The 16,127-nt window shown below is 34.7% G+C and overlaps 1 protein-coding gene across 1 annotated transcript in view; it reads right to left on the reverse strand.

Moving 5' to 3' along the window:
• MMS22L (MMS22 like, DNA repair protein) overlaps nucleotides 1–16,127 on the reverse strand; it is a 140,594-nt gene that overhangs the window by 91,864 nt on the left and 32,603 nt on the right. Inside the window, exons 10-11 of the mRNA XM_059082997.2 lie at nucleotides 15,184–15,360; nucleotides 6,248–6,310 (exon numbers count right to left, since the gene is read on the reverse strand). Of these exons, the coding sequence (XP_058938980.1) occupies nucleotides 6,248–6,310; nucleotides 15,184–15,360 (240 nt within the window). The remainder of the gene's footprint in view (nucleotides 1–6,247; nucleotides 6,311–15,183; nucleotides 15,361–16,127) is intronic.

A 16,127-nucleotide genomic window follows, 5' to 3' on the forward strand; every position in this document is an offset into this window, starting at 1 on the left:
GAGGAACACATGAGAGAGTGCACAGGGCAACCAAGTGGAAATATTAAGTAGACAACTGACATATGGGTCTATAGCTCAAGGGAAAAGTCAGAACTATTGATATAAATTTGGATGTTACTTTCATATTGATGGCTTTTAGAGCTAAGAGACTAGGTAAGATCCAGAACTGAGAGCCCTTTGCTATTCCAAAATTTAGGTAGCAAGCAAAAGGAGGAGTCTATAAGCAAAACCCAATGGGCAATGAAGTAGGAAGGAAACCAGGCATCATGGAAACCAAGAGAAATATTTCAGAAAGGGAAGGGGGTCAACAGGGTTGAATGCTACTGACAGGTTAAAATGAGAACAAAGAACTCTTAGATTTGACAATGTGGAAGTTATTGATGGCTTTGACAACAGTAGTTTCAGGTATGGCAGAGACAGATGCTTAACTATGGCAGGCTGAGGAGATAATAGGAGGTGAGGAAGTAGTAATACTTAAGTGGAGATATATAAAGTCCTTGAACAGGTGAGAAGAGAAAAGATCCGGTACACAGGGAAAGGAATTAGCCTTTGAGAGAAACAGTGACACTTCCAATATAACAGAAAAGTAGATTGAGAGGTTGTATATAAAGCAGGCACATTGGGTGATTAGAAGGTTTAAACATAAAGGAGTTCTCAACTGACTGGTCCTATTTTCTCAATGATTTATGAGGCAAGATGCTTAGCTAAGGTGACGGGCACAGCATGTGTTGAACTGTGTGTTAAAAAAGAAATTCTGAAATAAGTTGTTTTGGAGAGTAGAAAAGTAAACATTCTAGAGCCGAGTGCCACTTGAAAAGATTTATGATCAAGAATTTAAAGTCAGACCAGTCAGCAAGAATGAGTGTATGAGTTTTTTCCACCAACATTCAGCTGGGGGGGTAGTGGCAGAGGGGTAAGAGAGGGAGATTAGGTTTTGCCAAGTTTAAAATAGGTAAGGGCTATGGAATTAAAGGTGTTTGTGATGGAGTGATTATAATAAGGGGTTGTATAATCTACATTGTTCAAGGAGGAAAGTTTGGACATGGATGAACACAGAAAAATGAAAAGATCAATGATGATGGACAGAATGAAAATGAAAAGTGAAAAAATGTAGAGCATAACTATGAGAGGCAGTGGGTAAGGTAAATAAAAGAAAATCTGATTAGAAGTAAGGACATGAAGAAACTAAGAGGACAGGTGGATTATACACAATGATGTTGGGGTCACTAATAAAAGTAGTATACAGGTATAGAAGAGAAGAGTGATCTTGCTGCCAAATATTTCAGTGAATGAGGGTGAAACAAACATGACCAGATTGTTTTGAGAAGGCTTTTAGCTCTTTTAGTTATTAATCCGTTAGAATACACCAAAGCTTCAAGTCCTTTAGGAAATTTTCTAACTTCCACACTAAACAGTGACCTTTCTTTATGCTCCATAGCACACTACGCACACCTGTATCTTAGCACTTACCTCGCTAAATTTTATGTCTATCTGCCTTCAAGTGTCTATGAGCTCCCTGAGGGCTGGGATTATGTCCCCTGGGCCTAGCACAGTGCTTGCTTCACCAAAGAGACTCCATAAATGTTTTATGAACAAAACTGAGATCTGGGTTCTGGTGTCTCTTTTCATCAAGTACCTGTATGGTTCAGCAAAAGATATTTAGCTTCTCTGATAGTTAAATTTAACCAAAGAAGACAAGGTTCTATCCAACATTAACATTCTTTGATTTTTATTATGAAAATATTAAATGAGATCTAGGCTTATTCCCATGGCACATTACTGGTATGAATTAAAGCATACTTTAAAAAAATTTTATTATGTTTCAAGGTTAAAAAGTGGGTTATATGAAAAAAGTGGGTTCATTCTGAAGAGTCTGTACTGTTTTATTCAGTATCTGAAACTCATTTTACATGTGAAATCCACAAAAAGGTGTATAAACCATAAAAATATATGAAGTTTGGGAAAAACAAAAGATTAAATAACGACTATGTGTCAGATATTATGTGATATTTTACATATGTTCATTCATGTTTGTCTTATACTATCCCACCTTTATTACATTCATTTTGCAGAAAAAAATGATGAGGGTCAGAAGTTACAAACAGTTTACCCAAGTCCACTTGGGAAGAAGCTAGGATTTATGACTCCAAAGCCTATTATACATACATGCTATGCTACCTTCCAAAAACAGGAGGGAAAAGAAATGAACATTTAATGGACACCAGATTTGATCAAGATTGCTCTTAGTGACCAGACCAAGATTTCAATCAAAGTTTGTGAGACCAGAGCCCATGCTCTTTCCACTGTACCCAATCAAAAAGAAATTAAAAATGGCAACCTGGGGGATTTTTCCTTCCCCTTTTTTTTTTTTTTTTTTTTTTTTTTTTTTTTTTTTAAGAAATGGAGATAAAGTTCCCTTTATTTTCCTGCTAGTGGTTACAGATTAAAATGAAAAGAAATGGCTTAGAAAATACCATTTTCTCCACAGTTCTGACAGGATAACTAATCAGTCAGTTGAGTGTGACTTAAAAAGCAAGTTTCTGTTTTTAATTACAGTTAGTATTTGTTATAAAATACATTTTCGTGTTCTGTATATTCAACCATTATTTTCTTTTGAAGCGTGTTCCCTTAGTTTTTCTTAAAAATTCCCTTTAAAAATCGTGTGGGTGCACATCAGCTGAATTAAGGAAAGAAACGATTTGCCCATCTTCAAGTCCAAAGAGCCAAAGAGATAAGAATATACAATAGTCAGGAGTAGAGGAGGCAACAGACATCTTAGCTCAAATTCATAATGGAAAAACAAAGCTGAAATATAGTGAGGAAGAATGTCTGAGAACACTTGAGTATATTAATTTCTTCCTACCTTATATTTTCTCATCATACATTTATTGGAGAGGGAAAAAAACACAAAAAAACAAATTTTAAAAAGTGTGGAAAATTGAGATAGCTGTTTTCCGTAAGTATCATCAAAACAGATCTAGAAACCAATATGGATTACTAATCAAACACATAGCATCAAAGAAGTTTTAAAATAGAAATAATGAAAAAAAATACAGTTTTATTAAGAATCCTACAAGCTCAAATGCTTTGAGGGAGCACAGAGTGAGTAAAACACAAATGAAGACTCAAATCCCAGCTCTGCCACTTCCTAGCTAGCTGTGTGGCCCTGGACAAGCTCCCTCTATGCCCCAGTTCCCTAATGTATAAAATGGAACTTCCCACAACTGTCATAAGCATGAAGTGGAAGAATGTACATTAAGTGCTATGTACAGTACTTGCACAGGGATAGCTATCATTTTGAATGAATTTTTTTAGCCCAAACATTGAGTCTTGACAATCAAATAATAAATGAAACATATTCACAGCATCGTACCTTAATCTGATATGTTTCAATTTTGTGAGTGTTAAGGCCAAACTCTACCTAAATCAAGAGTTTTCATTAACAACATCTAAATCCATGCCCTCTGATTAAAGATTTTTAATAAACCAGAAAGCCCGTGGGGTTCTTTTCCACACAGGCTCAAACCTACCTGTGCTATTCAACTTCTACATTTATCACAAGACCCTGTGGGCTCTCTGGGTGTCTCTTCTCAGCTAAGCGGGTATGTATGAACTATTTCATGTAGAAAGCTACCCTAGAATATTCCATAGTGCCTGCTCCTGATCTCTTAGTCCTTTTTAAAAGAATGTCTTCCTATCTTTATTTCAAAAGATCAAATGCAGGCATATTAAATTTGGGTATATTCCATATATCAAATTCTTTTATAGAACTAAAAATGAAAACATTTACTTTTTTAGCTTATTACATACAAATGGCAATATAACAATTGGGGGTTCATTTTTTCTTTTTATGTATTACTGACTTGCCTATCAGAAACCACCAGGAGAATAAAATTTATTTGCAATCTAAACAGTTAACTGTCAGTCTAACTGATGGGAATTTTCTAGGACTGGATAAAGAGAGTTAGACTTCAATATCTCAGGCAAGATCCTTCTGACCAAGAAACACAAACATTTTGGATTAGTAATTAGAAGATTATTGTCCCACATTATTCAGACCTAATCACATTCTGAGTTGTTTTTAGCCTTGGACTCTCCAAATTCTTTGACAAATGAAAAAAATATTTTTAAAAATATTAGGCTTGCTTAGGATTTCCTCTTATACTCTTCTATGACCTTTGTTAGAAAACTGTTCTGTGATCTCATCAGATAATGAGGTTTTAAAAAGTAGGTAGCATAAAACTAAAAATCTCCCTTTTCATAAAAAAAAATGCTATTATAAAGGCAGAACAAATGTTTACTGTTAGCATTCACAAATATTAAATAGGATTACCTCTAAAAAATGTTTTTTAAAGCAAATACTTAACTATTCAGTTTAAGTAAAATTTAACAATATATGTTCTCTTTACTAACAAAGCTCAATGTCTGTTTCTGGAAATCCTCTCTGGCTACAAAAAGATTTAGAACATTATTTGCTTAATTAAAACTAGAGTGGAGTGCCCACCAATTTTATTTGAAGATTGCTCTATATGTGAAACATATATATTTTTAAAATATTGTAAATGGAGTCCAAGTCACAGCACATGAGCATGGTCAGATTTTAATTTACCTCAATGGGGGAAAACAGATACAATCAAACTGATAGCTCTATCCAAACATATTATTTATTCTTTATGACCACCTACTGCACCCACAAAATTGGTTTCAGGAACTCCAGCAAGTAGTCCTATACTACTTATAAAATCTAATTTGATACAATCAAGGCATGACAAAATTGAGGTTACTAGAGAGAATGGACTGCTTTTTTCCACATATTATCATAACCTCTTCTCTCACAGGAAAGATATTACTTTGACTTTATGCTAGACTTAAATTCACAGAGAAAGTTTCTTAGATTAGCTGTACTATCCTTGCTTCTCTGATGACTGACTTGCCCCAGTTTTCTCAGGCCTTTCCTGGTTTTAGCACTGAAAGTCCCACATTTTGGGATACTCCAAGCCAGGTAAATCCAGATGGTCATCCTACCTACTTACAAGAATTAGTGATTTATCTTCAAAACAGCTTTAGCTGATACCATTAAAAGATTGGATTAATAGCTGATGTAAATAATGGTGACCACTTTTTAGTGATTCTGTACATTCTGGAAGTAAAAAACACATGTCTGAAACTTTTTGAGTTACTAAATCAGTATGTTCTCAAAAAGAACATAGGAGAAAGCCAATTAAAATGATACAGAAAAAAGAAAATAAAAAAATTTTAGTGGTCGGGATAATAGCTCTTTTGTTCCTGATGCAACTTATGTATTCAGAGCTCTTTGGCATTCTAACCTAGAATGCTGTCATAATTAGAAGATTCATACTATAACTAAATATATTTATATTTTCACCTATACAAATTAAGAGTTAATATAGGTAACAGGGAAAAAATTTGATATTAAAATGATCTTCAAAGATATGGCTACAAAATAAATGTGTGTAGCAATCTTGTACTACCATATTTCTTTTTTATTCCTCTTCAGGTTTTTAACAATCTTCATTTCTTAACAGAAAAGGAGTCTATTTCCCAAATTAAAAAAATATTCTTTACTAAAATTTCCCCTTAAAATCTTACATAAATAACTTATGCTACAAAACTTTACAGAACTATAATACAATATGTTTAAAGATGTGATGAAGAGCACATTTAAAACTATTTGAAAAGGAGGTCAAATCTGACCTCTGGGCCATGAAATACTACATTAACAGTTCTGCAGAAAGAAAAATGATAAGGTATGAAATGAGGGCTCAGAAACTAGGACCTTATCAGTTAGAGTATGAGTCAAGCCTGTAAGACAAACTGCTCAGCAAGGCAAGTCACCTTCCTGCTGTGATGAGGATATAGCTGAATTTCCAATGCTACTATCTCCCTCATCATGTCTCCTAGACTTGATATAATACAGTCAAGGAATGGCTTATAGTTCTGAAGCATCTGCTACTTATTTTGAATACATTTTGTCAAAGTCACCAACTAGGATAATTATCTTTGTCCTTTAACTGGCAACTCAGTGTTAAAATAAAAATCTTCAAAATAAAAACTATTGTACAAGGAACCTGCATTAACAAAGAATGATGATTCTATCTCAGATTATTTATAAGTAAACTAAGTTTGTTATTTAAATCATTTTAACAGTTTGCTTTTTTCTTATAAATAAAATCTGTAACATAAAAATTTAGCAAAGCCCACAAACTGTCTCGCTTTAAATGTGTACCTGAACATTGATGGACTTTTTCAGCAGTTCTTCTACAAAGTTCCAGTTTGATTCCATTTGTCTCTAGAAAGGGAGAAAATATTGCATTAAAATTACTGCTCTTAATTATTATTAAAATTGTAAAGTAGCAAGTTAAGTGTGATGTACATTTTCTACTATCATCAGATATCATTACAGTTTCTTGACTGCCTAAAATTACTTTGTTAAAGAGTTAGTTGACAGACTTGGAAGAAAAAAATTTACAACTATTCCAATCCCATATAAACCTTATCAGGAGTGGTTTTATCAAACAGTGGTACTTCTATAAAATTATAAATGTTTTAACAAATAATAAATTTTTGCTGTCAGATATAATCTAACAGTGGAAAAAAAAACTTTAAGTATATTTTGGATTTTTTTACACCAGTGACTGTTCTTCTTTATTCTGTACTTTAGTCAGCAGAGATTTTTACCTTTGTTTTATGCATAACAGCTTCAAGATGGTCTACTGTAGTAAACAAGTAACTAAAAATTTTATATAGAAAATTTAAAAAAAAACTTTTACACACTGCTACCTCATTTAGCCAATGGTCACTTACCTGGCAACCTCAACTATCTGGAAGACTCTCTAAAATAAAGAAGAAAGCCAAAAAAGACTTTCACAAAGCCAACATATTTCACAAAGGCTAAGCACTGAGAACAATTCTACTTTTCCAAAGGGAAAGCTTGGAGGAACTTTTCACAGGATACCAAGTTCATTTGATACTCAGTTCTTAAAGGTTTGGATATGTGGATAGCGGTCAAAACGAGAAGCAAAGAAAGCACCTCTAAGAAGAAGCAAGTAACAACTAGTTTTTGACAAGGTAAGAATAAAAGGTGCAGAAGTTGCCATAAGACTTCAGAAAACTAAGCCACAGGCCTTAAAGAATAAAGGCAAAGAGCCTCATCTACCCTTCTATCCTTGTTATAACATCTATGCTGTTCATTGAACTCCAGTGACCAATACAAAGTTAAAGCATGTTCAATATTCTTGATTTTAAATGGCTGGATAATGTTCATGTAAGATGCTAACTATATAAAATCACTAAATAAATATTTCCTTAATAAAGGTGCCTAGTGACTGTGGTAGGCAGCCTCTAAGACAGCACCCAGTGTCCCCTGTCTCCTGGTATTCATACCTTTATTTAATCCCCTCCCACACTGTACCAGACTTGGTCTGTTACCAACAGAATACCAATACTAGTAGGACTGATAGTATGTCACTTCCAAGATTAGAAGTCACTGAAGCTTCCATCTTAATAACAATCTCTCTCGTTGACTGCTGGGAAAAGCTATGCTATGAACAGGATTGAAGAAGCCTACATGATGAGTGACTGAAGCCTCCTGCCAAGGTGAGCGAGACTTGAAGTGATTCCTCCAGACCCAGTCAAGTCTTCGGAGACTGAGGCCCCAGGTGACAGATTGACTATAACCTCATGAGATCCTGAGCCAGGAGCCCCTAGGCTCCTACTGGATGCCAGATCCTCAGGAACTGTGTGAGAAAATGTTTGTTTTAAGCTGCCAAATTTTGTTACACATCTAGATAACTAGTACAATGATGCAGTTATTTTTAGAAAGGAATTATTGGTTTTTTGAAATACATTTATGTAAATAAAGTGAAAGCAAAATATTTATAAGGAAAAAATATGAAGTAAAGAATTTGGCCTTGCCCAAAGAGGTCTGGCCTTTATCCTTGGCTTCTGGGAGGTAATCTCCAGGGCCCTTGGAATGTTTTGCCTGATAGGAGTATCTTTGTTTGCCCCTGGGCCTAGGGTCATACTATAGTCTAACAATGTAACTGAGGGTGGAGCACAGTCTTAGGGTAGGGCTAATTATACCTGAAAAGTAACAATGTAACTTAGGCTGGGGGCTTTGGGTCCTGTATTATTTGACCTGAAGACTGAGCTCAACCATCATGCCAATGCAATCCATTATGCCTATGTAATGGAGCGCCAATAAAAACTCTGACCACTGCAGTTCAGGCAAGCTTCCCTGGTTGGAAATACTCCCTGCATACTGTCACACACTGATGCCAGGTGACAAAGGTGTCTCAACTCTACAGGAAGAGGACAACAGAAGATCCACATTTGCTACTTTTCCTAGACTTTGCACTATGTACTCTTCCCTTCGCTAATTTTAATCTATATCCTTTCCCCATAATCAACCATAACTGTGAGTATAAAAGCTTTCAGGGAGTTCTGTGAGTCCACATAAATTACATGGCTCTGGGAATCCCACAGCTTGTAATTAGCATCAGAAATGAGGTAGCCTTGAGAATTGTGCTCTAAAACTCTCAAAAAGGAGACCATTTTGTTCTAGCAATACTATGTACACATTGTGTTGGGGTCTTTACATTATTACTTCCTAAAATAAATCATACCCAACTCATAGATAACACAATTAGGTCTCAGAAATATCATGTACATAGAAGTCAGAACATGAATTCAAATCCAAGTAGGTTTGGCTCGAAAGCCAGTGTTCCTTCCATTATACCATGCTATCAATAAATGAGTTTCTTTTTCTAACAAATTTTCCCTCAGCTTCCAGCAATCCACTTTTATATCATTCTTTACTAAGATAACATCACCACTAGTCCCAAATAATCACGAGCATGACAGGGTTGATGTATTTAGTTTTCTAATTTGATAGGGCTAATGAGTATATTTTGGTTATTCTAATAATTTGAATCACACAGAGAGAAGTAGTATGATTCTCAGCCAAAGAATTTCAACTCTATTTAATAGTACTGTGGTTATAATCGAACACAAAAATAAACCATAATTCAAAGGAAAGAATGGCAACTATATCATGCCCAAATCAAGTCTAAGTGGGAAAATATGTATAAAAGGGTAACATATTTTTCTTCCACAGGGAAACTGAACTTTGAGCAGCTATGGTATTTTTTTTTTTTTTTTTTCTGTATACTAAGTTGTAGTATAGAAAGGAGGTAACAGGGCTTCCCTGGTGGCGCAGTGGTTGAGGGTCCGCCTGCCGATGCAGGGGACACGGGTTCATGCCCCGGTCTGGGAAGATCCCACGTGCCGCGGAGCAGCTAGGCCAGTGAGCCATGGCCGCTGAGCCTGCGCGTCGGAGCGTGTGCTCTGCAAAGGGAGAGGCCACAACAGGGAGAGGCCCGCGTACCGCAAAAAAAAAAAAACAAAAAACAAAAAACAAAAAACAAACAAAAAAAAAAGAAAGGAGGTAACAGTCATCAATTTGGGGCTATGCTTTATATTTCTTATCCCACTATTAAAACGAAGACACTCACTTAAGCTTCAGCACAGGTGTTATTTCCACCAGAAGTATAAAGTAGATACCCCACTCTCCACTTTCAGCCGACTAGGTAACCTGGAGCAACTCTCATTTTAAGGTTGTATTTCACACCTTTTATCTAGTCACCATTTCAGATATTTCAAAGAAATTCATCAGCTGGCCTGACTGACTGCACTATGTTCTGGGCAGGGAAAGCACTGTTAAAATGATCCCTGCAATGTCTCAAAGTAATTTTTCTCTTTAAACTATATTTGCTTTTAAAATAGATGTCTGGGATTGTAAGAGGCTAACACACTCTCATCAGGAACAAGACAAAGATGGCCACTCTCACTACTTTTATTCAACATAGTTTTGGAAGTCCTAGCCACAGCAATCAGAAAAGAAAAAGAAATAAAAGGAATCCAAATTGGAAAAGAAGAAGTAAAACTGGCACTGTTGGCAGATGACATGATACTATACATAAAAAATCCTAAAGATGTTACCACAAAACTACTAGAGATCATCAATGAATTTGGTAAAGTTGCAGGATATTAATATACAGAGATCTGTTGCATTTCTACACACTAACAATGAAAAATCGTAAAAAGAAAATAAGGAAACAACCCTACTTACCACTGTATCAAAATAAATAAAATAATTAGGAATAAACCTACCTAAGGAGGCAAAAGACCTGTACTCTGAAAACTATAAGATGTTGATAAAAGAAATTGGAGGTGACAGAAACAGATGGAAAGATATATGGTGTTTTGGATTGGAAGAAATCAATAGTTAAAATGACCATACTACCCAAATTAATCTACAGATTCAGTGCAATCCCTATCAAATTACCAATAGCATTTTTCACAAAATTGGAACAAAGTTTTTTAATTTGTATGGAAACACAAAAGACCCTGAATAGCCAAAACAATCTTGAGATAGAAGAATGGAGCCAGAGGAATCATGCTGACTTCAGACTATATTACATAGGTATAGTAATCAGAACAGTATGGTACTGGCACAGAAACAGACACATAGATCAGTGGAACAGGATAGACGGCCCAGAAATAAACCCACACACTTATGGTCAATTAATCTATGACAAAGGAAGCCAGAATATACAATGAAGAAAAGACAGTCTCTTCAACAAGTGGTGCTGGGAAAACTGGGCAGCTACATGTAAAAGAATGAAATTAGAACATTCTCTAACACCATATACAAAAATAAACTCAAAATGGATTAAAGACCTAAATGTAAGACCAGATACTATAAAACTCCTATAGGAAAACATAGGAGGAATACTCTTTGACATAAATCATAGCAATATTTTTTTGGATCTGTCTCCTACAGTAATGGAAACAAAAGCAAAAATAAACAAACGGGACCTAATTAAACTTAAAAGCTTTTGCACAGCAAAGGAAACCATAAACAAAATGAAGATAACCTACAGAATGGGAGAAAATATTTGCAGATGATGCTATAAAAAAGGGATTAATTTCCAAAATATACCAACTCAATATCAAAAAACCAAACAACCCAATCAAAAATTGGGCATACGACCTATGTAGGCATTTCTTCAAAGAAGACATACAGTTGGCCATCAGACACATGAAAAGATGTTCAACATCACTAATTATTAGAGAAATACAAACCAAAACTGTAATGAGGTATCACCTCACACCAGTCAGAATTGCCATCATCAAAAAGTCTACAAATAATAAACACTGGACAGGGTATGGAGAAAAGGGAACCCTCCTACACTCTTGGTGGGAATGTAAATTGGTGCAGCCACTATGGACAACAGTATGGAGGATCCTTAAAAAACTAAAAATAGAACTACCATATGATCCAGCAATCCCACTCCAGATACATGCACCCTAATGTTCAGTGCAGCAGTACCTACAATAGCCAAGACATGGAAGCAACCTAAACATCCATCAACAGATGAATGGATAAAGATGTGCTGCGTGTGTATGCGTATATATATGTATATGTATACATATATATACGCATACACACACACACACACACACATACACACAATGGAATTTTACTCAGCCATAAAAAAAGAATGAAATAATGCCATTTCCAGCAATATGGATGGACCTATAAGTTAGAGAAAGACAAATATTATATGATATTACTTATATGTGGAATCTTAAAAAAAAATGCAATGAACTTATTTACAAAACAGAAATAGACTTACAGACATAGAAAACGAACTTATGGTTACCAAGGGGAAAGAAGGGGAGATATAAATTGGGACTGTGGGATTAACAGATACACACTACTATACATAAAATAGATAAACAAGGTCCTACTGTATAGCACAGGGAACTATATTCAATATCTTGTAATAACCTATAATGGAAAAGAATGTGAAAAAGAATATATATAACTGAATCACTTTGCTGTACCCTTGAAACATTGTACACTTCAATAAAAAAAATTAGAAACAAATAAAATAGATGACTGGGATTGTAAGAGTTTAACACACTCTTATCTAGGTTGGGAGAAAAGCATTAAACAGAAATATATAAAAATCTAAAGTCCCTAGTATGAGAAGTGAGATACCAAATTTTCCTTATAGGCCTGTATTAAGGAATTGACAACTTCTGTGATTTAAATCCACATACAGCAAAAGTCCAATTTACAAAAACTTAAAAAAAATTAACCATATCTCAAACCTATTTAAAATGTAAAGATTTCACATTAACCTTCAGGGCAAAAGCAGTTCACACTTAAAAACTGAAATATCTCTATGATTTTCACAAGACTAGAGGTATTTCTCTGCTGCAGAACATATGACTAACTATTATTACTTCATATCATCCTCTCACACCAGATTACTCTTACAGTGGAATAAAGCATGCTTAATGCATAACCCTTTTCTATATGGTAGCTGGCTATGCTAATACATCATAAGGAGAAAAAAAGAATTCAGGTAATTTTCAAAATTCTGATCTAAGTATATCTCAGAAACAAATTAAAACCCTATATAATCCCTCTGAAATAATGAGTCAATACACCTTTATGTTCATAGATTAAAATGATTATATGATTTATAAACCAAATTGAGACACTTTTGAGAATAAAAGGGAAAAAACTAACCAGATGGGATGAGGGGAAAGTGGTCATAAACTGGGACTGTCCCTGGCAGACTGGTACACATGATTACGCTACCAGAGACCTATTCATGAGAGGAAGTCCTCAGAAAGTTTCTCATATCAAATTTATCTAAGTGATAAAAATAGGGTGATATTTAACCACTGTGTACCTCAGTTTCTTTACCTGTAAAATGGATATAATATTAACTTCTTGCCTATTGCATAACACTTCATTGAGATAATAACCAAATAGTCACTCTGAGATATTAAACACTTTGCAAATGCAATATGCTAAAGGTATCACCCCTAATGAAGACTATCATTAACTGGAGAACTTACACTTTTCTTTTAAAGCCATTAAGAAGTCCAGAAATGTTTGAAACTCTGAAGACTCATGAATAAAGGCAAAGTCTATTTTACATATACACATACACATTACACATCTTTATTATTTTATCATATGAAAGGTTTTTTTTCCCCCAAATACCATGGCTCTCTTTCCACTTAAAACCTTCTACATAATTTAAAAAATTAAGACTGAAAAAAACATATGTATCTTGGCAAAAGAAAATCATAAAGGAACTGCTGACAAATATTAAAAGACAACGGTTAAGCTATTTTAAATACAGAGAATTCTTTCACTATCGTGATCCAGAGCTAATAAAAGCAATAATGTCCTACGGAGTTCCCTCTATGAAACTGAAGAGTGATTTCAGCAATGCAACATAGGGTGGTTATACCAGCACAATTCAACACTACAATAGTAATGATATATATTAATGTGGCTAGATTACCTACCATACTGGGAGCATGTGGGGGTCAATATCAACCACTATTGAAATGTACCACTCACTCAAATAAGTGTTAATGGCAGATCCAGCAAGCATTAATAACCTGAAAGCACGTTCCTTGAAGCAAAAGGCAGTGCAATCTATTTGATGTGTATCCTATCATGGGCACCTATTATTATGATGGCCACTCAGTAGGAACTCAGAAGTGCTTACCTAATTACCGTATTTATTTACACTGCAGAAATATGTATTTGGAAGAATTAAGGTTGGGTGGTAAGAGAAATAAAAATGCTTATGTAAAGACCTTTGAATTACAGATAACTTTTTTGAGTTCTTTCATTGTTGTTCTAGTATTTTAAGAAATAAAAGATGTGAAACATAACCATATTAACTTCATTATAATACTCAATAAAAGGACTACTACAGTAATAATGGCATTTATCAGTTACCATGTACCAGTATGGGAAGGACTCATGTGCATAAACAAAGGACATATGATCCTTCTCTCTGAGAAGTTCATTCTATTGATTGATCTTATTGATCTCTCTCAATGAATTGGTAGAATGCTTAAAGGCCCTTTCCATTTCTAGGACACTATGTCAATACTAACTGACCCTCAGATTCCACGGATGATGTCTGGGCTCTGTCCAGTGTTCCCAAAAGAGGAAAATCTGTGAAGTCCTTCAAGGAACATGTTTCATAAAGCAAAGGTTCGCATACCTGATAAGAGTATGAGATCCAAGGGACTTTTTAAAAATAAGAATTCCCAAACTCCAGACCAGATTACAGTACTAAAACAGGATCTCTCGATTTAAGAAATCTGAATTTTTTTTTTTTTTTTTGCGGTATGCGGGCCTCTCACTGTTGTGGCCTCTCCCGTTGCGGAGCACAGGCTCCGGACACGCAGGCCTAGCGGCCATGGCTCACGGGCTCAGTTGCTCCGCGGCATGTGGGATCTTCCCGGACCAGGGCACGAACCCGTGTCCCCTGCATCGGCAGGCGGATTCTCAACCACTGCGCCACCAGGGAAGCCCAAGAAATCTGAATTTTTAGAAACTCACAGATAGGCCTGTTGATCAGCCAGGCTTGTTAACCACTGCCAGAAAAAAAGACCAATTTTGAAAATATAGACATGCTTATTTTATGGAACTGATGGGTTAATATAATACTATATTACTACTGAACATGGAAGAAGTTATATACAAATAGGGTTTCAAATAAATACATCTACCAGCTGGTTTTATTTCATAGGGCTTTTTAAATAACATTGAAAAAAATGTTTCTAACTAGAAATTAATATACTAATTAAAATCTCTGTCTTTTTACTTGAAGTAACTTCATGGTTGTTTAACAGATTAAAATATCTTCACAAAAATCTTCTCTAATTCATTTCTAGAGATGTAGGCTTTCCCTTTGGCAATCTTAGAGATTTTAGAACTAGAAGAAATCGGAACAGAACAATCCAGTCCCATGATTTCTGGATGAGAGAACAGAGGCCCAGAAAGGTTTAAGTAATTTATTAACAGTCACAAAACTACTGAGTAGCAGGCCAGGACTAGATCCCAAGTCTTTTCCCTAAACAAACAATAAAAACAAAGATTATCATTTTCAAGATGTTTACAGAAAGGTTTACAGCTTCTAGATTCAGAAGCTGAGTTGATTTCTGTAGGATTATAATCTGATTTTTATTGTTTCTGCTCACTTGCTAATTTGCCTACAAAAAATACATATTGATTGATAATACAAGAAAGTTTGAAAAATAAAATCTTACCACTTCATCCGGCATTCCATGGCGATCAAACTGATAAAATGATGCTACATGAGCAATAATCCACCAGCTAAAACCCAATGGATCCCTGGGCTGGATTACAGGCACAGAAGGTCTTCTTTGGTCATTTGATTTTTCAAAGAGTGTTTTAAGTAGTTTATTCAACCAGTTCCAAAATGACTACAGAAAAAGAGGTATTACGATTCAATTAAATTCAGACACTGATCCAATAACCTTTGATTTGGTTTTTTTCCTTTATTTTTGTAAGGAAATATACACACAAAAGAGAATACAAAACACATATATAAAACTCAGAGAATAATAAAAATACCCAGGTTAAAAATTAGAAAATGACTAGTCCCTACAGTTTCCACAATCATATCTTCTCCCATCCAGGAGTAACCATTATTCTGACTTCCATAATATATCATTCCCTAGTTTTTAAAGTTTTGCCACATAGATATACATGCCTCAATCACATATTGTTTGGCTTCACCTGTTTTTTTTTTTTTTTTTAATGTGTTTGTATTCTTATGTAGTTTGTTTCTATTCTTTGGTAACTTACTTCTTTTCCTCAATATTATATTTGTGAGATTTACCCATATTAGTGAATATAGCCATAGGTCATCAGAGTATTCTAATATATGACTATAAGATAAACTATTTACCTAATTTACTGTTGCTGAACATATGATAGGTTTTAGTAAGATTTTTTTTCTAGGTATTTGTCCATTTTATATAAATATTTGATATTATCAGATATTTTAATATCTGTAGAGTTTGAAGGCATGTTTCCATTTTCATTTCTAGTACTGACTTGTAATCATCTCAAGAAAGATTAGCCAATTTTTTTGAAGAACCAACTTTTGGCTGTTTTGATCTTTCAATCTTTTGATCATCTTTGTTGTTTTCAATTTCATAAATTTGTGTTAGTCTTATTTACTACC

The sequence above is a fragment of the Kogia breviceps genome, chromosome 13, assembly GCF_026419965.1.
Source record: "Kogia breviceps isolate mKogBre1 chromosome 13, mKogBre1 haplotype 1, whole genome shotgun sequence".
NCBI classification, from domain to species: Eukaryota; Metazoa; Chordata; class Mammalia; order Artiodactyla; family Physeteridae; genus Kogia; species Kogia breviceps.